Source organism: Charadrius vociferus, unplaced genomic scaffold (genome assembly GCF_000708025.1).
Source record: "Charadrius vociferus isolate BGI_N301 unplaced genomic scaffold, ASM70802v2 scaffold196, whole genome shotgun sequence".
Classification (NCBI taxonomy): domain Eukaryota; kingdom Metazoa; phylum Chordata; class Aves; order Charadriiformes; family Charadriidae; genus Charadrius; species Charadrius vociferus.
The window spans coordinates 31,310-54,803 of record NW_009648953.1 but is presented as its reverse complement, the minus strand read 5'-3'; the positions used below and the strand labels follow the sequence as shown (position 1 = coordinate 54,803).

Sequence of the window (23,494 nt, the reverse complement as noted above, 5' to 3'; positions counted from 1 at the left end):
TGCCCCAGGGGTAGCCTGGCGGGGGCTCCCGGCTCCTGCGCTCTCCTGTGCCAGCTCCCAGAGGAGCGCGGGAGTACCGGGGGCTCCCTAGGATGAGGCACCTGCCTCCCCGTCGTTCACCTCCTCCCGGAGGGCAGAGCTGGCTGCCTGCCTTTTGTGTGTGTGTGTCCCCTCCAGCTGGAGACCCCAATTTAGACCAGGTGCCTTTGTGAGCAGGAAGGCTAAGGGGGAGCTCTGTCCAGCTGGTCCTACTGGGTGAGCCCAGGGAGTTGAGCAGAGCAGCCTCAGGGCCAGCAATGGGGCAGTGTCCCACACGCCCAAATCGCTGCGGTGGAAGCTGCAAGCGACAAATCTGAAAGAGTCAGTTGTACTGATCCAGTATATACTGGGGGGTGTGTGTATATATATACATATATGTATGCGCTATAGGAAGATGTGAAAGTTTTCAGGGGAGTAGGCAGAATCAGCTTGAGGTTGAAAGATGGAGACACAGGCGTGACCAAGGCATGCACAGGCAGCCAACTTTTGTGTAATTACCATCCTCGTTACGCTACCACCAATGTAATTCAGTGTCATTAGGTTTAACTTGGTTCCCTAGGACTTTCTGATTAATTGGATTACCCAATTAAGCAGGCCACAATTAAAGCGAAGATACTGCCATAAGAGCCTTAATTGTCTAAGTTTTTTCCTGTTGAGCAGCTTTGAGTGTTCAATACGCCACTAAGAAACTCAGCATCCAGTTTCCTGAACAGTGAGGTTTGGGGTTTTTTCCTCTTTTTTTGGTAACATTAGTGTCCATTTGCTTGAGCTTCATTTCAGAGAACTCCCAACACCGAGTGGGCATTTTGTTTCACAAGGCCTATGCACAAGTTTACTTTGCAGAGCTATACACTGCAGTAGGTGGTGTTTAGCAGATGGAGTTTTTTGTGGAAGGTGACTGGTGAAGAAAAAAAAAAAAACAAACCCTGCACAATATTTTGTTACTGTATAAAGAAAAGCCAGATTTTGCAAATACTTGGCACCATGCTTCGCCTTAACCATATAGACAGTGCCAAGCTTCATTTTGATGAGTATTTTTTTGGGTGTCAGTGATGCTAAAGTGACAGCTTGTTTCTCTCCTCTCCTTCATCCCTGCAGTGGTGCTGGCACGAGTGTCAGTCTGTCCCCCAGTGTTCCAAGCGGGGGAAACAAATTCTGAATAAAAATTCCTCTGCCACCCTCATGGCTATTTGTGGTGCAGAGCCATTCCTGGTCCCCTCTGCTGTGTGGTGACACCAGCGTTGCCCCAGCACGAGGGAGAGGATGCAGAGAGGAGAGCAGCCGGCGAAGGGGAGCAGAAGCTGCCAGCGCTGGCTCTGCGATATGCGAAATGTCATCACACGCCGAGCTCTCGGCTTCTGGTGAAAAAGCCCTCGTGTGACAAGAGATCCAGTGGCTCCGGAGCTATTTACACTGCTTTGGCCAGCAATCTGGGCCTGCTGAGGGAACACTGTTTTTTAAATAAGTGCAAAAACCAAAGGCCGTGTTTTCTACTTTATTATTTCACCAAAATCGAAAAGACCTAGGCCAGGAGAGAATATGACCCTCTTAGGAGAAAAAACTCTCCTTCAAAAGAAAAGGAACACATTTTCCCTCCAAATGAGGGCTAAGAAAATTATCAGATCTCTGAGCAGTGCTCCAGAAAAAAATACAAAATTAAAATGTAGTGGCTTTTAGTTAGAAGATGCAAGATGAACAAGTTGGGCCTTCTTTACGCAGCAAGCCCAACTTTTCTCCTTTACGTATCACATTCCTCTTTAGAAAAATGGATTCTCCCTATAAACCCTGAGGGGAAAAAAAAAAAAAAAGAAAAAAACACATTTCAGATGGGATTGAAAACTGTGGTCTGAAGGAGTTTCATTGCTGGGTTATTAATAAAAATGTATTTGTGTACTTATGGAGACTAAAAGCATTATTTCTTCAGATTTAAAATAAAATATTCCTATCCAAGGCTCCGAGTACTGAACATCTGATTAATACAGTCAGATCCCAGCTGTACTAAAGTGGTCCTGTCATTGGAGCTCAGCTGGCCAGATGCTGAAGAGACAGCTTTTCATAGCAAAAAGCAGCCCGCGCTGGCACTCCCAGGCTTTTGGACCTCGCTCAAGGTAAGGCGCAGGGAGACGCAGCAGCTGCGTTGCAGGAGAAGGGAGTCTGCACGGCAGCAACAGGCTCTGTGCCTGGAAGAAATGCTACAACCTCTGAGCCAGATGCAGCAGTAAAACCAATACTGCGTTCCTGGCATGTCCTCCTAATAGAGCTTTGGTGACCTGTGGCCAAAGAGGTTGCTAGTCACAGTCTTAACAGGCAACTTCAAAGACCTGTATGGCCATAATTTGCATTCAAAGACCAGGTTAGGAGGGCTGAGTGACCTCAGATTGACATGTCCCTTTGTTTTCTGTTGGGAATTCCCCTCGACACATGCATGGGAAAGCACGCATCGGTTCTGACAAACCCCCATCTCCTTTGAGTCGCGTCAACTTCCAATTTCTGCATGTCCTTCTAGCAGCTGTCCCTGATGCTGAGAAAAAAGGCCGTCGTAACCTTCTTCCCAGTTAGATAGAGCTCACTCTGGTCCGTCTTTGCAACGCAGGCTCACAAAGGCATGGAAAGATCCCCGTTTTTTACAGAGAGGCACAGTGAGAGGAGACAGAGAGTGACAGAGAGTGAGAGTGACCCACTCCTGCTGAGCGGTAGAGCCACCCTTCCTGTGGGGCCACCTTCACCGATGCAGCGAGCTTCTCCCTCCTTTCCCTTGAAACCTCAAGATGGGAACTGTGTATACAGTCCCGAACTCTCTCCTCAAGTCTCTCGCGCGGCAAAGTAGGCTACTAACCTCTCCGTGCAGGCTGCAATGCTTGTCCAAACTAATGGACATCTAAATGCAGGAAGAGAAATTCAGACTTAAAAGAGGAGCACGCAGGGCCCCGTTATAAAAAACCTAATTCCTTATACTAGTAAAGCCCACAAAGATCGCATCTCTGATGGGATTAACATGGAGCAGACTGACTGTCATCAAACGTCACCTCCCTGGAGGCCCTGGGAAGCGGGAGGAGCGAAGAGCGTTGCAGAAGCAAGGAGATGACTCAGAGGGAGCCCTGGCTCCCTGCAGAGCTGGTTGCAGGCACAGCAAATCCACATCCGCAGCCAAACCCCTCAGCCACCAACTTTCCTCGGCAACAGGCTGCTGTGCACAGGTGCTGCCGAGCTCCAGATTCATCCCATTAGCTGTGGCCCAGGTGTGTGGGGTGGTTATAAATACCCCAGGGCAGGAGAAGTGTTGTCTGTAGGGCATCTGGTAACTGCTTGGGGCACCCTCTGCTTTTACAGCTGTATGTAGCTTGGGTTCTTTTTCTCTGATTGAGGAATCTAAGGTAGAAAGGATGAGAGGAGGGCTGGCGTGTGCTGTTCTTTAGGATTTGATAGCTCTGTTTTGATGTGTGATGAGAGTAGGGGATGAAGTACTGGTGGGTGGAGAAGTTGCCTTGGAGGCTTAATGGGAAAGGCAGTGACTTCTGAGTTGTATCTGACTTTCACTAACAAGGTGAAAAGCAGAATCTGTTGTTGTTACATGAAGAAGTAACTGAATGGATTTGTATTTGCTAATTCTGGGGTGCTCTTCCTTAACCAACGCCATCAAATCGCATCTCTGAGTGATCAGTGCTTTTGTGTGTGTGGGATCAGGGTGGTGGAGCACATGCGGTGTGTAGAACTAATGCCTTTGATAAGGCAAGGTAGAGGGTGGTTAGTCTGCCTGTGTAAATAATACTATCTTCCTCTCCTTCTGCCCTTCTCCGTCTAACAAAGCAGGCCAGTATCAGCTGTACCTGTTCTTTTTCATATGGTGAAATGGATAACTGGGACAACAGCAATGAATTCATTCAGCGACTGGATTTTTCCAGTTGTGGTGAAGAGAGTGAAGACAGAAGTGTAAATGAGGAGGACTCTCTGAGCTCGAGCCCCCCCAGCAGCTTTGAGTTCCAGAAGTGGCAAGGGAGCAGTCCTCTGCTAGCAACCCCTCAGAGAAAGCTTAATGAGATCTTCCTGAGCAGGACAAAAGCCTGGGTGAGTCCCACCCTGAAGTCTTCCCCAGCTGTGAGCAAGAGCCGGCGTAATGCCGAGACACCGCTGCACATCACCTGGAAAAAGCTGCAGCTGTGTGACACCCCGTACACTCCCAAGGTAATGGCGTGCATCACCCCTGTGTCTGGGCAGGCAGGGTCCGCGGCATCGCTGCGAGGGCTGGTGAGGGGATCTGTTGTTAGTTCTGTGGAAAGCATTATTTGATGTTACTGTTAATGTTTACTCTTCCCGTAGAAACCTGGACCGTGAGCTTCTTAGCTGTGGAAGGGTTATTCTGTGAGCGTGACTAGAAATTTGTGTGGGGGAGCAAGTGTCTTGACTCTTTGCAAGCTGCTGTTAAAAGCAATTAGTTGGTGTTGGGCTAGTCTGACTTGAAAAAACAAGCAACCATGTGCCTCTGCTGCCCATGTGCCCCTCACCCTCTGCTTAGGGGAGTGAACATCTGTAGAATCTCCGTAGGAAGCGTGCACTGTTGTCCTAGAGGGATAAATGCATCTCTCCTCAAGGAGCTCATCATTCCAGGGGGAGCTTGGAGGCAGGCAGCTGCCCTGACTGCTCTGTTCAGCACACTCTTGAATGCAAGCGGGTTTTCTCTTGAAAGAGAAAGTTGGAAATGCTGTTGTGGCTGGGGTACACTTTGTCTGGCAAGTCTGGATCACCTCCAATCAGCTTGTTGTCCAGTGATGCAGATTCTCTTTTTTGTGTGAAACTGAGCTGCTCGGTTAATTCGGGGAAAGCGGGACTTTGTTCTCACCATAGCAAATCCCTTGTGGAAGGGGTAACAAATCAATGGGTGCTTGTGGAGGAAGGTTAGCCTGTCTTCCTCACTCACTGTCATAAAATGTAACTTATCTACTGAGATAGTTTCTTGGGAGGATGATCCCAGGCCCTGTTTACTGTGAAACATCTTGCACAGAATATAATACACCTGCTTTTTTGTCTTCTGTAAGTGCAAGTGGAGACTTGGTGCCAGCTTCTCTGTTCCTCGATAACTTCTGTTGTGTGCACTGGCTTCTAGTATTCAAGACTTTCAATTAAATGTAGCTCTCTTGGTCCTCTCTTAATATTCCTGCACTACTGATAGGCTGGTTGCTCTTTTGCTTACATGGTACGCAAAACATCAGTCCTTTTAGTGCTCCTGAGCTAGGATTTGTTTGCCCCCTGTCCTGTTCCAGGAGCCTGATTATGTGGAGAGAAGGATGATCCCTTGATCACATATGATGAACTCTGTGGCCATAGTTACAGAGGCATGGCTTGCTGCTCTGTAGAGGAAAGCGGCTCTAAATGGCATCACTCCAAGAATTTTCTGCAATAACCCTTTATAAGAAATCTCCCTGAATCTCATCTGAAAATGGGTGGGAGGTCTAGAATCTCTTCCAGACCAGATGGGCTACTGGTAGTGCAGGGTGCTTCACTGTGTGCTCTTGTGTAGATAACATGTTGGCTGGATGCTTCAAGACATGCTGCCTGTGGTTTGTCACCTTGTAGTCCATGAGCAGCAATTGCACTAAATCAACAATTTATTTTCCTTTGCTGTCTTGGAACATTTGAAGGTGAGCGAAAGGGTAAGAGAGCAGAGCCACAGATGAGCACTGAAGTCCCAGCTAGGATGCACGGCAGAGGAGGCAGATGATTGTGTTTTGTAGACTTATCCAATCCCGGAACAGATTGCTACAGCTAGTTACGGTAGCTGTCTTACTTCCACTGTATGGCAACAGCTAATCTCAGATGATGTTACAGGAGACAAGTCTGCTCGATTACAAAATGGAGCCTCAGTCGAGCAGATGGGAATTGCATGCATACAACAGCAGGCTGCAATGGTATTTTAGACCCCTTTCTTGAATCGTGGCTACACTAGAACATAGCCACAATTCTGCAGAACTTCTAGGCTACTGGGTAAATTTGGCTTAGACATACACTCTTTTTAATACATCCATATGCAGAACTCTTCCACCTGACAGCAAGGAGATGCAGATCGGAGCTTGCAAAAGTGATCAAGAAGCACTTTCAGGGTCATAGTAAACCAGTATCTGAACTTCCAAGTATGGTATAGAAATAGAGGGATGTCCCAGAAATAGCTATATTCACGAATGTAGCATCAAGTAGGTGGATGCAGGATACTGCATGCAGCTCTAGGTTTTTTATCTTGAAAAACTTTCAATGACAGAAGGGAGGAACTCTAGATATGATCCTGGGGACACATCTTCACTCACAAGGGTGAGACCACTGTTAGATCAAAAAGACACAGAAATATCTTGATCTTCATGAGAGGAAGAGTTCTGGGTTCTTGAGGGGCTTTTAACTAGAAGAAAGAGATTTGCTAAAAACCCCTTTAGACCTTACAACACTCTCTTGAAGCTGAAACAAGTCAAACCCAAACTTATGTTTAAAAAAGCTGGTGGTTGCTGAAGGGGTCACATCATGGAAAGTAAGCAGATTTTTCTGTCTTCAGATCAAGACTGGGTGCTTCTCTAGTTATGCTTTACTCAGCCCAAGGCTTTGGGCTAGTAGGTGAAACCCAATGGCCCGTCTTCTTTGGGAAGCTGAACTACAGAAGATCCAGAGGTTCCTTCTGAACTTAAATCTCTGAAACTCTGGTTTTCCTTCTCAAGGAGAACTGTTTTCTGGTCACTTTGCCAGTAGCCGTATAAAAATATTTCTACCAACTTTCCCTATACTAATGCTCTTTATTGCTGGGGAACCAAAAGGAAACTTGGGTGATGTTCTGTTTCATCTCCTGCCAAACCTGTCCTGACCAAACTGATGCAACAGCCCATGCTTTGCAGAACTGGGTCTTCCATGCTAATGCAACATATGATGCAATTCCTCTGTCTCTGTAGGTGGAAAAGATGAGTAGCTGGCTCCTCTTGAGGACTGTGCTTGTCAAAATAGCTCTGCAGGCCTCACCCAAGTCAGCAGGGAATAAAGTCTGAAAGGGCTTAGCAAAGACTGTAATACTTTGCAGAAGGAAAAGAAAACTGTCGGGACCAAATTTGGGATGCAGGGTTTTAATGATTCAGCTACCTTGAGGAAGGGAGCCGAGTTCTTGATTTGCGGGACAGCAGAGATTTTATTCTGACATAGCAACAAAGACATTTTGCTGGCTTATCTGCTGATTTTTTTTTTTTTATTATTATTATTTTTTTCTTAATACAGAGCCTGTTATCAAAGACAGCTTTTCCTTCACCTGGGGCAAAAGTCCCACCCAAAGGCTTCCGACATCTGAGATTTACTCCTGGGGCTGACTCGGATGACTCTACCCAAGCTTCTCTTGTCAACATTAATCCCTTTACACCAGAGTCGTATCGACAAATGCTCTTTCTTCCTGATGGCAAGCAGAAGACCAGAGGAGAGCTGTAAGTGAAGTACTCTTAAATAAGAGGCTGGAAGGAGACTGTTTGAAGGAGATAAGTAATGATGGAGACATTTAATACCTGGACTTATTTGCTAACAAGGAATCGTCCACTTCCATAGTATTCACTGGTGCAGAACAAACATTAGCAGACATACGAAGGTGATAGAAATGTAAATAAAAATCAATCATTTCCTTTGTTCAGAAATGCAAGTGAGGGATCAAGAGCTAACCTCAATGCTATGGCTGTAGGAGAAAACTACCTCTTTCTTTCTTGACCATGACTAGAGTGGAGCTTGATTCAGTTATGCGCATACACACAACTTGGAAGAAATTATGTGTGTGTTTGCATGTAATACAGCTTTTAAGATGGATGTAGGCTACTGCTGACCTGCAAAAGTTCTGGATCTGATCTGGGTTAACCAAGACACAAATTTAATCAAATACCTTTGCACTACAATGACATTCAGGTTCTTGCATAGCCCCAACTGTAATAGATGCTCAGCTGGGTATGCCTCTTGAAAGCACAGTGGGGCAGTTCTGTCCCTCACTAGGAACTTGTTGTGCAAGGTCATCTCCCACGTAGCTTCACCAGTAATAATCATGGAATCATAGAATGGTTTAGGTTGGAAGGGAACTTGAAGATCGTCTAGTTCCAACCCCCATGCCATGGGCAGGGACACCTCCCACTAGACCAGGTTGCTCAAAGCCCCATCCAGCCTGGCCTTGAACACCTCCAGGGATGGGGCATCTACAGCTTCTCTGGGCAACCTGTTCCAGTGTCTCACCACCCTCAGAGTGAAAAACTTCTTCCTAATATCTATTCTAAACCTACCCTCTTTGAGTTTAAAACTGTTACCCCTCGTCCTATCACTACACTCCCTGATAAAGAGTCCCTCCCCATCTTTCCTGTAGGCCCCCTTTAGGTACTGGGAAGCTGCGAAAAGGTCTCCCTGGAGCCTTCCCTTCTCCAGGATGGACAACCCCAACTCTCTCAGCCTGTCTTCATAGGAGAGGTGCTTCAGCCCTCTGATCATTTTTGTGGCCCTCCTCTGGACCTGATCCAACAGGTCCATGTCTTTCCTATGTTGGGGGCTCCAGAGCTGGGTGCAGTACTCCAGGTGGGGTCTCACCAGGGTAGAGTAGAGGGGCAGAATCATCTCACTTGACCTGCTGGCCGCACTTCTCATGCAGCCCAGGATGTGGTTAAAATACAGTGGCCAGGGGAATGATACCCCTGAATGATGGTACTAGTTGGTACATGGAGGCTTTATAATGGAAACAAAGACTTCCTAGCCCTGGGCTACAGTCTTTAAGGCCTCAACTGGAAACTCATTGTATATTAACACTGCACAAAATGCATCTTTAATTAAACTGTAAAGCAAGGTTTGAAGATTCTTTTGAAAAATGTTTTTATTCCAAATCTCAGTTGGATTGCTGCACCTAAATGATACATCCAGAATTTCCTAAACTTTTGTTATAGGAGGGATCCTGATCCAAGAAGCCAGATAAAACAGGAGCTACCTACAAAGGTGAGTCTGTATTTCCCTCTGCAGAGAGGATAAGATGCTTGTAAAGATTTCTTGATGAAATTCATTCTTCTATTGGAGTATAAATTATGGCATCATGACAGAGGATGAATACCTATGACAGAATAATTCCAAGCTGAATGTTTTATGTTAACATTTTTTTGAGACAACAAACTCTGAAATTATTCCTGTCTCTAAAGGAAACTTGTACTAAAGCAGACCTGAAACTCTGACGAGTAATCCTGAACCTCATTGATTTTTGGTCAGCAGGTCTTTCTAGGAGATAGAATATAATTTGGGTTCCTCAGGGGGACTATATTACTATATTACTGAGTTTGCATAAATAGTGACTGTACTTTTGTGGTTGGAAAAAGCACGTGTTGCTGTTCCTATGAATCGGTGTACTGAGCATTTTTGGATGTGAACGGAACATGGCTTCTATATTGCAAATAATATACGGACCTGCACTGCAAAACCACAAAGACTGAGCTGAACGGCTCTGACATGGATGAGTACTGAGGGCAGAGTTTCAGTTGCAGTAGTCGCGATGGCAAACTTCTGAAGCAAGGCAGCAAATTCTGTACTCTCCTTCAGTAGGAAAATGTCCAGCCGGGGGGTGTCTGTGTGCCTTGGGGTCCAACGGAAGGACCCACCACAGCTTATGTAGCTACAGGACAGCAAGCACTGTCTTACGGCTCAAAACCAAGTTCTCTTGCTGTTGCCGATGGCCATGCTTTGCTGGCAAACCTCAGCGGTGGGGAGTGTTGGCCTTGGCTGCATGGGGCAAGTTGTGAGGTCTCGTACCCACTGCTGCGCTGGCAGAACTGGGCAGCTGGTGTGGGAGCCTGTGTCCTTTTCCCCAGTTTCGTCTGGGGGGAAGCTATTCATCTAGCTGGCTTCTGGAAAGCAAGCCAAGCCTGAATTGAATATATGTGTTCAGATGAGTTAAAATCTCCAATTTGCTGAGCAGCCCCTCGAAGGAAGTATCTTGTCTTGTGCAAGTAGGTAGAATTGTTCATTGTAACTGTGACATAATTAGGCTTACTGGAAGAATACCAGTACCCTCTAGCTGAGGAGACTGGTATTGCAGAAAAACTGGTCTGCATGGAAAAACTATAGCTGCGGAGTCTATCTGCTACCAGGTAACACCCAGTGTTACCACAATTACTGTTTTCCTTAGAAGGCCTCGAATAACTTGTCACTTAATGAAATATTATTCTGCTTGAGTGCTGACTTGATTGAGTACGTAAATTAGGTATAAAATTGTGTACTAGGAGGTATCTTTATTCCCTGAGTGTTTTAAAATGCAGTAAAATACAGCTACCTTACGAAATATGACCTGTTATGAAGGGCTGCTGTTTCATATGGGCCAAGCCTTACTGCCTGTGAGGACCAACTCTTTATCCCTGCTCTTTAGGGTCATACAGCATATACTACAGCAATCACAGCAGTGGTTTGTGTGGAAACCACCATGCAACATGAGCCACTGTCCCTGTAGAGGAGGCAGGAGGATGAAGAAAAATCATTTAGTCCACTCTTGTTGTTCACTTCATGCTCCACTGCTTCTCTCTTCTTTACTTGTCTCCCCTGCCAGTAGACATGGCTCTACAAGCAGTACCAGCAGCTCCTATTTCCCTAGTGACCATTACTGTAGCAATAACGATGTTCCAGCTGTTCTGCAGGCTTTTAGCCCTTTGTGGAAAAGTGGCTCTCTGTGAGAAATCACTGGGAATACAAACAGATACATAGCCCTTTGTGGAAAAGTGGCTCTCTGAGAAATCACGGAATACAAACAGATACGCCAAGACCTGCTAATCTGCCATTAGTCAACAGCTGGTGCTTCAAACCATTCAGACAGGAGCCTGAACTGATGCAAAATGTCCTTGCTGCTGGCAACCTTAGCTGCGAATGCTACGCAGCTTGGAAAATATCGCAGATGTTGTTATCCAAGTCTTTCGGCTCATACTTGTCTTTGCTGTTTTTGTGACCTTGTAGAGATATCCTCTGAAAGAGAGCAATATGGTTTCCCGCTACAAGAAGGAGTTCCTGGAACTAGAAAAAATTGGTGTGGGAGAATTTGGCTCTGTCTACAAGTGCATCAAACGCCTTGATGGATGTGTTTATGCCATCAAACGCTCCAAAAGGCCTCTGGCAGGATCCTCAGATGAGTGAGTGTGCTAGCTAGAAACTGCCAGTTGAAATGATGGGCATGTACTTGGGAGGTGTGATGGGGAAGGAGGGAGTGTGGATCTAAAGGTATCTGAGGGGTGGCATGAGCAAAAACTGGCTGCTGTTGCACTCAAGTAACACTTGGGAGAGTGGGGGAAGTTACCACTTTAGGACTATTGGATATAAGTGTCTGAGAAAGGGAAGAAGCCACATGCATCACACGCGGAGATGACAACTTACCTGAACTTCTTGGGTCCATGCAGCCAGTCTCTTTAAAATAATGTCAAATAGCTCATTTGTGGTATGTCCCTGCCCTGCTGTACGGCCAGCACTGCTCACATCTGTGTTGACCAGCTAGTGTCCTGCATGCTGAAGCAAAGTCTTTGAAACTGCCTTTGCCTCTTTAAAAAAAAGACTTGCTCAGTGCAGGGGGGGTTTGACAGCTGCTCAGCACATTTGAGCAAGGGCAGGTTTTGCTTCAGCAACTGTGGGAGCCCATCTGTCTGCCAAAACCCAAGAGAAAATCCTAAGCACTCTGCTTTCCCTTTCTCAAGTAAGGCTGCAAACCAGGGCTCCTCTCGTGCTCCCAAGCAGGACCCTGTCACCACTGTTTTTTCTGTGCGTGCTTCTCTAGGCAGCTGGCGCTGCGCGAGGTTTATGCTCATGCTGTTCTTGGACACCACCCTCATGTTGTACGCTACTACTCGGCATGGGCAGAGGATGATCACATGATTATCCAAAATGAACACTGCAATGGTAAGTGCTGTGATGTTGTTAAACGCTGAGATCTCAGGATGGATGCAGTTACCTTCTTTTGTGCTTAAATATGGGGCGTTTTGGCTTAAAACAAAGCAACTACACAGGGGCTACAGTTCCATGGGGAATCCAGTAAGGGCTCATAATAGTTAGACAAAGATCTGAATGGTACTGATATCTTGCAAATAGTGAATGCCCTCTAATTTGTGGGATTTAAAAACTGTTCCTCTGTGTTGGCTGGCCTGGTAAAGTATTCCCCGTGCTGATGCTTAGACCTGTGCCTGGGACGGCCCAGGTAAAACCTGATATGAGTGACTCAAGAGCAGCTAACTTAAGTGCCACGTATCTTGGAAACAAACCCTTCTTATGAAGGGGTGTAATAACTTGAAGAGTGACTACTTGGTTGAGACAAAGGCATCTTGCATTTTGGCTTGGAAGAAAGGCCTCAACAGCTACAGAGGAACACAGTCAAATAATGAGGTAACCTGTAAATGGGCTGCTGCCGGCAGGGTGGTACACCCTTATTTGGGTTTGCCCTTGGCCACACCACTGTTTGGGAGACATTGGAAAAGATAGCTCTGGCTGCCAGAGGAGCTGAAGGCAAATATGTAGCTCTCATCTTTCAACTGCTCCTGCAGTCTTGGGGCTCAGTGATGCGTGGTGATAGTTGTTTGTGGTAATGCCTTCAAATCTGGTGGAGGTAATCAAGAAACGTGGTGACCATGGCTGCAGCATCGATGTGTTTCTTGAGTTCTAGTGGCTGAACATCTGAGACTAAAGGAGAAGTGGTGAAAAGCAGGCTAATGAGGAGACAAGCCATGGTATTTGCTAGTGCTGAAATAGCCAGAGTGCCTTAATGGAGACCCACAAAACTCTGTTTGTGTCATGTTACGTTCTTCAATCAAAAATCTGCTAATGGGAGCTTAATTTCCTTGCTCCACCATTCATATACCTGCTTCCTGCCTGTAAGCATGGCAAAAGTAATTAACTTTCAACTGGTCGTTTGCAGCAGTGTCAGCATCACTACTGGGACAGCCCTTCTGCTGCTGTAGGTAAAACTGCAGTTGCTCTGTCCTTGGCAAGCAGGAGGCAGGGCGCCCTGAGGCAATGGAAAGGCTGAAGCCAAATGGTGATGCCCAAGTTTGACCATTAGAGCATATATAGCTGCTCTGGTCAGGGTTTGTCACTAGCAAGCCTGCAAGTGCTCTGGGCACTTGTTTCTACTAAGCTATTTCAAACATGCTGCTCCATTAAAATCTTCCTCAGGTCTCAGACTGACTGTTTTCACCTAGGTGGGAGTCTCCAAGACGTGCTGCTGGAAAATGCAAAGCTTGGCCAGTATTTCCCAGAAGCAGAGCTGAAAGAAATATTGTTACAAGTCTCCATGGGGCTAAAATATATCCACAACTCTGGCCTTGTGCACCTGGATATCAAACCGAGTAAGTACAGCGCTCTCCTCCTTTGTGGAGGGTCCTCCAAGTGACTCTCCAGGGGTAGGACCTATAACTGGTCCTTCTGACTGGAGCTATTACAGTGCTTCAAAGGAAAGAGGACCTTGTCCGAAAAGGTATCTTGTGTGGGTTTTTTGTTTTGGGTTTGGTGTGTTTTTTTTGTTTTTTGGTTTTTTTTAGAGCACTACTGCTGCTCTAAAACTGAGCTTTTTCTGATAGTTGGCAGCTATCAGAAGTGAAGTGCTTCTGTCTCATGATCTTCATATTCCTGGCTTGTGGGAATCACTTTCATACTGGTGGAGCAATAGGTCTGCTAATGAAGACTGGGACTTCCTTATTTGCTGCGGTCTTGTTGCACAACACTTGACCTTTGTATGTGAGAGCTGGAGTGAGAAGTGAATATTTATTGTACCTACCCTGAGGGATTAAGTTCCTGCAAAAAATAGCAACAAGCTTTCCTCTCTGCAGCTGAGGATGGGCAATCACTTTCATACTGGTGGAGCAATAGGTCTGCTAATGAAGACTGGGACTTCCTTATTTGCTGCGGTCTTGTTGCACAACACTTGACCTTTGTATGTGAGAGCTGGAGTGAGAAGTGAATATTTATTGTACCTACCCTGAGGGATTAAGTTCCTGCAAAAAATAGCAACAAGCTTTCCTCTCTGCAGCTGAGGATGGGCTCCCCCCCAGTCACATAGTGGCTCCTTATAGTGGAGCTCCTTTTTTTTTTTTTTTTTTCTGAAATCATGCTTCCAGCTTGGGGGGGCTGAGGGAGGGGCACAAAATATGCACAAAATTCAGCTGTATCGCTGTAGTGAGCTGGGTGGGAAGCTTGTGCATAGTTTTTCTGGCTGCAAAGCTCAACTAGCTTGACCGGTGGGATTTTGACAAAGTTGTCTGGCTACTGGTATCACGCTATTGCTAAACTTCACTGTCTTGCAGGTAACATCTTCATCTGTCACAATCTGGCAGTCGCAGGCCCTGCTGGGCAGGAAGAGAGTGACAGTGAGGATGAATTCTCTTCTGGTGTGGTGTATAAGATCGGTAGGTTTTAGCCCACTTTACAACTGGCGTAAGATTTAGGGCTGTTTGTTACAGCTCGATATTACTCTGCCCTGCTGGCTGAGGAGACTTGCATACAAAACTCCTAGTGTAGTCCTTAATGCCTCTGCTACTTACCAGAATTAATTCCTCTAAGGAGACAAGTCGTAGAAAACTCATGTGCTTGTTTCCAGGCCCAGATTCCTGAGTCGGAGCAGGCTTGCTCTCTTACTCAGTATTTTCTGATTGCTCTGTTGATGCCTATAAAATGTATGCTTTTATTGATGGAGGAGATCTACATCCATTTGCTCCATTAGTTGCTTGTTTGTTGTCTCAGGTGACCTTGGCCATGTGACATCAATAACAAACCCCCAGGTGGAGGAAGGAGACAGACGGTTTTTGGCCAATGAGATTTTGCAAGAGGTACAGCTGCTAGTGGGGTGGTGGGGAGAACAGAGTGGTGAGCACGTGGGGAGAGATCAACTGTGGTGAAATCATTAGTTTGGCATATTCCTTGCCTCATCTCCTCTTTCTTGTGTCTGGTCTGGCTGTGAAATCGGCAAAATTAACACTTCAATAAGAATAGCATAGGTGTGGGTATTGTCATGTAAATATTTAATGTACTTCATAAGTAACTTTAGATTATTGCAACTTTTTCTACCTGCAAGGGATGAATGGGACAAGACCTTTATCAGTTTGGAGACATTTCATGTTACACACCCAGCTGAGATTAAACTGCTGGATGTGATCACTGGGGAACATATGCACCCAGACAAATGCCTCGCACAACAAACAGTGATCAGGTATAGCGTGGAGAGGCGGGAGGCACAACACACCTCTTAAGCTGGCTGTAGTTTTGCCACTCTGGCCAGTGAACAAAAAAGGAAATCGGTATGTAACAACCAGCTTGGATGTGTTCATCAAATTGGGTATTTAAGGAACAGCATCTTTTTGTGCTGCAAGTGGATTTAGGAACTATTAGGTCAATATATCACATGGAGTCTTTAGTTTTACTTGGGCATGGCTAGCTTATTGTCTTGTAGTGAAGACTGGAAGCGTGCGTTTGTTAGGCCATCCTCTGGATTTGCTGTTGTGATCCTAATGTGGGCTGCAAGCGCCTCACGACTGGGTGAAAGCCAATGTGCGATTAGTAACCAATATTACCTGCTGTCAGTGTTTCTATCCTAACAAGGAGAAAACAGCTAACTGTGATGGTGAGGGCAGTGTCATATGTATACTTGTTTGACTGTTTCTTTTTGAGCTGGTATTCCAACCTACCTTTGTTCAGTACAGCAAGATGTTCCCTTTCTGTAACTGTTTATCTTCTCTCCATAGCAATACTGTTATTTGCCCAAGGCAGACATCTTTGCCCTGGCACTCACAGTAGCTCTAGCAGCCGGCACAGCACCGCTGCCTCACAACGGGGCCATGTGGCACCACATCCGCAAAGGCAATATCCCACTGATCCCCCAGAAACTTCCTCATTGCTTTCTTGAACTCCTCAAGGTGAGAAAACAATCCTGACAGGATGGAGGCTTTTCCAGTTGGCACGTAGCAGAGGGGGTGTTAAACCCAGAACTCCTTTGCCTTCCAGCTCATGATCCATCCTGATCCAGTGGAAAGACCTTCTGCCACAGCTCTTACTAAACATCCAGTTCTCCGTCCTTCACGTGGAAAAGCTGTGCAGCTCCAGAAGCAGCTAAATGTGGAGAAGTGCAAGACTGCCATGCTGGAAAGGTAGAGCTGGCTTGGGTGTGAAGGGGAGAAGACATGGGCAAAAGAAGTGCTGGTCACCAGGATTGAATGTAGGGTGGCAGTGTTGGGAGCCCCAATGTGCAGAAATACCCAGTCAGCTCCTGTGCCAGGATCTGGGAGGGTGATGGGGGGATGTAGTAGGGACTTGTAGTGCCCAAGCAGCTGTGGTTCACTTCTGGCTTTCAGGAGTTGGCTAAATTAGAGTGGTGAACACGCACGCTTTCTGCAACCACTGGTGACTGGAAAATACTGATACAATATGCAGCCACTGGGCAGATGAGGAATTGATACTGCACTGAGGTAGTGGTCTAGCACAGAAGGAAGAGAAATATCAGGTGGTGGCAGACATCCTCTTTCCCCTTGCTCCCTCTCACTGCTGTTGACAGTAACGTTTTGGGGTGCTGGGACCTAGGAACTGCCCCACCAGCCCTCTTAGTGCAATAGTGAGCTGGGGAATAGGTTTTCCATGTAGGCGGGAGAGCAGCAATCATCAGGGAAAAGAGACAATGGGAAAAAAGCATGTGCCTTTATTAGGTATTTGTGTTGCATGAGATAGTACTGATCTAAGTTCCACCATTCACAAATATCTGAAACAATGGGGGTGGGGGAAAACTGTGCTAGGGAGTCCTCATACTGGTGCCAGTCTAGGTGTGCGTTGCTGACCCGATGCGTAGTTTCCTTTTGGTAAACCTTCAAAGCTGATCTGTTCTGAAGTAGAAACTAGTGAAACCTACAGTAATCTTCGTGTCACCACTCTCCAGCAGTGCTGGAGTACTGCAGTAACCTTCTTGTGCAAGATTGTTCAGAGCTTTCTTCTGGAGCTGGTGGGGATTCGTGCATGACATCGTTTTCTTCCTCTCCTCTTCCTTCCATCCCCTCCCTGCAGGGAACTTAAAGCAGCCCGCCTTGCCCAGACCCTCATGAAGGACCAGCCCTTAGGAAGTGCCAAGTTGCAAGAGTCTGAAACGTCTTCTAAGCAGAACGGCAAGCGCCTGGTGGGAGGGAAAAGCTGTCGCTCATTTAGCTTTACTTTGGGTTACTGAATTTCAGTGTTGTCCAAAAAGCTCTGGCTGCTGAATGGCCCTGTGAAAGCAGAGGGTCTGCACAGACCAATGCCCCACATCAGCTCTCCCTGTCATAGTTTCTGGTTCCCTCGTTAGTTATGATGAGATGTTGGCTGAGGGAAGAATGACTAGCTTACAAGTGTCAGATCATGGGATTCAAGATTGTCCTCAGTCTTTTACCTGTTTAATTTCCTGTGTAACTGGTCTTGTTCTAGACTTGCTCTATCTGCCATACAAGGGAAAAGATGGCATTTGTTCTATGTGCTTCCCTCTTCGTTTAGTTTGGCCCTATTATTGGTGATGTTTTTGTGGCCTTAACACTGGCCACCTGCGTATCTTTAGAGGGAAGATAGTGGCTGTACACGGAGACAGCATCTACAGCTGGGTCTTCCTAGACGTAAGGAGGTGGAGACTATGGTAGACGGTTTTAATGACACATCAGGAGACAGACTGGTTACATAGCAGTCCTGGTGGACTTGGGATGCAACTGGAGTGGCATTTCACTGAAGGGGACAAAGAGTAAAAGGGAATACTTTGGGTTAAGGGGGCTTTACTTACAGATGTTGAAGGAAAACTTCCCTCCCTTAACCTTCAGCAACAAGCACCGTATCGCGTAGCTGATGCGGTTAAGCTTTTGCAGACCAGTCCCTGATGCCTGACTTGTTTTATGCCCATCGACTTGTTTTATTCCTTACTTAAAGTGTGGGGGGAATGGGAGTGACTGCGGAGCGCTGGCAGGCGGGTCTGCGTGCCCACCGCCCTTCCAGCATCCTACACCTGGTGCAACTGCCCACTGCAGCCTCTCAGCCGAGCTGAGGGAAACGGAAAAGGGATTTTGAAGCCCTTTTTATTTTTTTCTTGGATTTTTTTTTTTTTTTGGAGTTGCCCGTGTAGAGTGTCGTATATATTTAATGCTTGTTAAATCTCCCCCCTCCCCCCCACTGCTCAGTGTAATTCCTGGATGGGTGTCGGCTGTGTCCCGCTGTGGTAGTGGGACACCAACGCTGCGCTGTTAGGCGGGAGAGTGTAAACTTGGTAACTCGGTTATTTTCAGTTTTTAATGTTGGGGTTGTTTTCCCACTGTTGGACAGTGCTGGCTTTTAAACTGTTAGATACTACCCTTTACGAAGCGAAACCTGCAAATAAAGATTTTAATCCTTTTTACTTACGACGAGTGACTTTTTTTTTTTTCTTTTTTTTCCCTTTTCTTTATGCTTAATTTTTCTTTTCTAAATGTACTTTGCACATTGTTAGGTAGGTATAATATGTGTGGGATGTATTGTTGAGGTTGCCATGGTTTCTCATTTTTAATGAGCTTTGAGACTTTATAATCTAACCAAATACATTCGCAATTACTACATCTCCTTTTTCTCCCTTCCCCCCTCCCTCCAAAGCACTCCAAAAATTACTGGTGGTAAAAGTAAAACTAGTGATTTGAAAGACAATAAAACATCAAAGTAAAAGCCCACCCTCAAAGAGTTGGCAAACAAAAGCTTAGGGAAGTAACAGGAGAAAATTACCACCATCAGACTCAGGGATCTCTTCCATGTCCTTGTGTCTGTTCTTAACATCTAAAGGCAGCATGATATTTTGTTCTGTTGGGTGCAAAATTCCCCAAAACACACAGAAAACCCAGTCACGTTTGTCATCAGAAGTGGTGGTGAACCACTGAACGCTGGCGACACAAACTCTGATGTTATTTGTTAAGTCTGCTCTATGCTTAAGGAGGGACTGAACTGCTCAGCCGTTCTGCGGGCAGCCGTCTCCTCTGAAATACGTCGCGGGACCGCGCTTCCCGCCGGGGAAGCCGCTGCCCCCTCCCCCGCAGGGGGGCCGCAAGGGCCCGAGGAGCGCTGCGATGGCGGAGCGGGTCTTCGCGGAGCCTGGGCTCTGCTACCCGCCAGTGGGTTTTCCTGCACGGTCCAGTCGTAACCGCTGGTGCCTTTACCACAGCACTGAAAACGCGATGTATTAAAAGATCCGGCTTATGCGTGAAATGAGTTTTGGATGATTTGCATATACATCACTGAACCGTACAGGCATACCAGAAACCTCTCGTTTTGCAAGTTGCATTTCCTCTGTTTAGCTCCTCTGTTCAACCTAGGACTGTCAGTCCCACCTTCCTTTAAGTTTTGCAACCACTTGTTATAAGAGATGAGCTTTTCTTCCAGTTGCTGCGCATGGGCTTCTTGCAGAGGTGTTCCTGGGCTTTGCTTTTCTCCTCCTTTCTTCCAGGATGTGATATTTGCCAGCATCAAGTCAGTTTCTTTCCTTTTTCTCACTTATGTTTAGCTGCAGCACTCAGGATTTTGTGGCCTTGATGCGCAGTTTGCTTGGGAACAAGGGGTTATCAGTGCATCATACTGCTTATGGCGGTAGATAGATGTGTATTTTGGGCACATCTTGTTAATCTCTGTAGTGAAGCAGAAAGTTGATGCAACTATCAAAACTGTGTTTGTTTCCAAAAACTGAAGCCCGACTAACTAACACCCCCCTCCCCCATTAAACCATCCTCCCCATTACGTATTACATAAAAACAGCAGTTACTGCATGTCCCAAAAATAATTGCTAGAGATGTACCTTCAGGCCATGCTTTTTCTTAGGCAGCTTTTTAACCCCACTTCAACCAAATAGTGTTTGAGTAATCCCATTGGCTTCATTTAGCTGAACAGATTTCTCCCCTTAGTCCCCCCATAAGTCACCAGAGAAGAATGTACTTGCAAGACCTCTGTAAGTGTTTGGAAAATGAGGTGTAAAGGCATGTGAACACTGTTCATACTTTGTGTCTTGGAAACTAACACCTGTGTGTTCCTTCAGGTGCTTCGCCAGTTTGTAAGACATGAGTCTGATACGGTTGGCTCGTTGGTACTCGAAAGATGTAAGTAGCTCCTGAGATGAAACTTAGCTCTTACTCTGTGTTTTTCATCTGGGTTTTAGAATGATGGAAATATGCCAGGAGAGGAACAGATGGGAATGGTAGCTTCTGAATGCAGTAACTAACAAGGTGTTGTTTCAAACAAACAGAGTCAAGTAGCTTCCTATCTGGTCTTTATCAAGTCAAGCAGCCCTTAAGGGAGAAAAGAAAAAAGCCCTGACACGGAGTACAACCTGTAAAAGGCAGGTAGTCATGCTTTATCATGGCAGTGAATCGGATGTGCTGTTGTCATATTTTCCAATACCTGCTTTTAGGTGTCTCGTGTGCTTGTTTCTCAGACTCCCATGTGCCTGGGGGACTTGTTTGGGTGCTGTTGCCCCACCATGATTTGCTTCAGGTGTATGCTTCAGGCTTTACCATTCTGTTTACCTGCTCCTTGTGCAAGAGTGGTGCTTCCCTGACCTCCCTCCAGTTGTCCTTCAACAAGGAAAAGGAATAAATTGTGTCCACCTAGTCCTGGTACCTGTGTGAAAACTAGTGACCCTCTAATGCAGAGGATGGGGTGTAATAATGCAACTTTGTTGTTTTAAAGGTATAGTTTTAAGGGCAAAGCAATGCAGTGCTACAGTTTTATTATAATGAAAAAAATAAAAGTCAAGATAAGTAAATGCAAAATAGTCTCAAGTGACATATGGATGTATCTGTGAAAAAGATGACAAAGGAATAGAAAGAATAAAGAAACTTTAGCTTTCTAAATGAGCTTATTCAGCAGTGACAACAGTAGTACAGGTACAGTCAACCATCTGCGGGTCCTGAATAAGCCAAAGGTCACAAGAGGTGGAAAAATGGTTAGGAGGTGCAGAAAGTCATTGTTCTGGCCCTTGACAAAAGTTGCCAACTTATGACTTGCTGTGATTAGAAGCATCGTGATTCACCTGTGTATGTATTTACGCATTTCAGCCATGAATCGTGTTCAGTTACTTGGTCGGGTTGGACAGGACCCTATCATGAGGCAAGTGGAGGGAAAAAATCCCGTTACCATATTTTCTCTTGCAACCAACGAGATGTGGCGAACAGGGGAAAGTGAGGTAACACAGGGAGGTGAGTCTGCAATGAGCAATGTACTTTTCATAATTTGAGAACACCAACGTGTTGAAAGCAATTTCTGAGGCTTGCGTCAAAAAGAGGATTTGGCATCCAACTTTGTTATTTTTATGTATTTTAGGTGATATCAGTCAGAAGACAACGTGGCACAGGATCTCTGTCTTCAGACCGGGCCTCAGGGATGTTACATACCAGTATGTGAAGAAGGGGTAAGTGAATAACAAATGTGGCCCAGGATTTAGTGCCTTAATAATCAATTGATGTAATAATTATGGTGACCAGGAGCTATACTAAGATATAAATGCCATAAAATAAGTTAGTAGACGGGCTACAAACAAGTGAGGCAAAAACCTGTGTATTCAGAATCAGATACAGAGGAGAAAATAGCAGTACAGTTTTCTGACCAGAATGTTCATTTTTTTCAGTGCTCGTATCTATGTTGAAGGGAAGATAGACTATGGTGAATATACAGATAAAAACAATGTGAGGCGGCAGGCCACAACAATTATAGCAGGTAAGGAACAACATACCAAGGCCTACCTTACCCTTTTAAAATGGAGAGGAGGTGGAGGACCTTTGAAGTAGAGCTTGGTTTGTCTTCATCCGCACTCACTATCTGCACTTGGGGATTTTGAGAGAATGAATAGGCTTGTACCACTAGATGTCCTCTGGCACTGCTTGTGAAGACACAGAAAATGAGAGCATAAAGTTGCAAACTGTTGCATAGTTTGCTCACACAAACCAGTTGGTGCAGCAGGTAGTTCTTGTGTGTTTTAGGACCACTGGTATGTAGTACTGCAGGTCAGGCAGATTCTTTTTCTAAGCAAAGCAGAGTTTGTTCAGTAGCTTTGTCCTGGTTTGGCAGGGAATTTTTTCTTCCTTTCTAAGACTGGAGGCTTCACCAACTTTAAGGACCTGTGTTGGTGAAAGATGTTTTATGTGGGGATAACTCAATGGAGAATTTAGAGAGACCTCAGTCTGGTAGCCAGTGGTGGTAAGACGAGCACAGAATGAACAGGGAGTAGACTTGTCCTTTGGGTAGACACAATGAAGAAGGGGACTGGCAAACTCAACTTTTTCCTTGAGCTTTTAAATAGTGTGAGCATCGTATGTCTTTGCTGTGGGTAGAGCCACTATCTTGTGGCTTTTGAGGGAGGGCTAAAATAATTGGGTAGTAAAGCAAACATTTCTGTTATACAAGTACCTCTAAAAAAACTAGGCAAGAGGAGAAGGAAAAAAACCCAACCACAATTTTGGATGTTTCTGCTGTGCAGCCGCTGTAAAAGAATAGTGATCAAACTTTCACAGGAGCAGTTCAGCTACCAGTGCTGTAGGTTGCTGTTTATAAATAGCTGGGGGGGAGAAACAAGTCTCTTTTTTTCCTTAGTATTTATCCTAATGGTTTCTTCTTTGTGTTCAATATCCCCAGTCTCAACATGCTTTAGAAATTACTGAGGCTTGATGAAATACGAGCTTCCTATAGTCCCATAGGGTGATGACATGGTAGTGCATACTGAAAATGGTAAAATAAAAAGGAAATAAGCTGTAACTGATAGAGATCATAGTCAAAGAATTAAACCATTATTGTAAAATGTTTCTGGTATCTTTGACTGTTCAGCAGCTTTTAATCAGGTTTAGCACTCTTGTTTCATAGCGTATATGGTTGCCTTGAATTGTCAGCTTTCTGGGGAGATTGAGCAAGAACGGTGTATCAGACACTTTTATTTTATGAACTGTTCTGTTCCGAATTACATGTCTTTGCAGCTTATTTTAACACAAATAGGTTGTCTCTGTGGGTGTGCAGGCTTGCAACAGGGCAAAACAATCCTGAAGATTAAATTTTCTTTATTTCTTTTCAGATAATGTAATTTTTCTGAGTGATGGTGGTATGAAATAAAAGGTGTGAAGCTGTTAGCGCTTGGACCCCAGGCCATTTCATTCCTTTTGTTTTACAGTGCTTCATAATCCTGTAATCATGTATATGGCTGTAGTTTCTTTAAAAAATGAATAAAATGTTTGATATCTATAGGGTATCTGTGTGTGTTGTGTTTTGTTTTTCTGTGTGCTTTCTCTTTGTTCATCATCATTTGGATTTCTTTCTATTTTGTTCTCTCTTAAGAGAAAACCCAGGCAGCTATATTAATTCTTGAGCTGATGAATGTATAAATGGAAGTCCCCCTTTGCCATCATCAGCCATTTTCAAACCTTATCTGCTTGGCTGCCTTAACAATCTCTCTTCTGTCTTGCGGGGCCTGACAGCCTAATCACCTCTCACT

General features: G+C 45.4%; 1 protein-coding gene across 1 annotated transcript; it reads left to right on the top strand.

The window, feature by feature from the left end:
• The first annotated feature begins 3,888 nt into the window (after positions 1 to 3,888).
• On the top strand, positions 3,889 to 23,240 carry LOC104288602 (wee1-like protein kinase 2). Its single transcript, XM_009887426.1, has 19 exons — positions 3,889 to 4,221; positions 7,279 to 7,478; positions 8,958 to 9,006; positions 10,999 to 11,171; positions 11,807 to 11,928; positions 13,221 to 13,367; positions 14,322 to 14,423; positions 14,758 to 14,843; positions 15,756 to 15,926; positions 16,015 to 16,157; positions 17,062 to 17,210; positions 17,800 to 17,864; positions 18,984 to 19,142; positions 19,279 to 19,305; positions 20,057 to 20,117; positions 21,075 to 21,215; positions 21,340 to 21,427; positions 21,644 to 21,732; positions 23,078 to 23,240. The coding sequence occupies exons 1-19, from the start codon at positions 3,889 to 3,891 to the stop codon at positions 23,113 to 23,115; spliced, it is 2,343 nt and encodes a 780-aa protein (XP_009885728.1). The 3' UTR covers positions 23,116 to 23,240.
• Positions 23,241 to 23,494: the final 254 nt, after the last annotated feature.

Excerpts from the sequence above, each read along its gene's own strand:
- LOC104288602 (XM_009887426.1), top strand. The coding sequence starts at position 3,889 with ATGGATAACTGGGACAACAGCAATGAATTCATTCAGCGACTGGATTTT. Across the intron at positions 17,211-17,799 it reads CTCATTTAGCTTTACTTTGG|ATGTTGAAGGAAAACTTCCC; the intron begins GTTACTGAATTT and ends CTTTACTTACAG. Across the intron at positions 21,733-23,077 it reads GGCCACAACAATTATAGCAG|ATAATGTAATTTTTCTGAGT; the intron begins GTAAGGAACAAC and ends ATTTCTTTTCAG.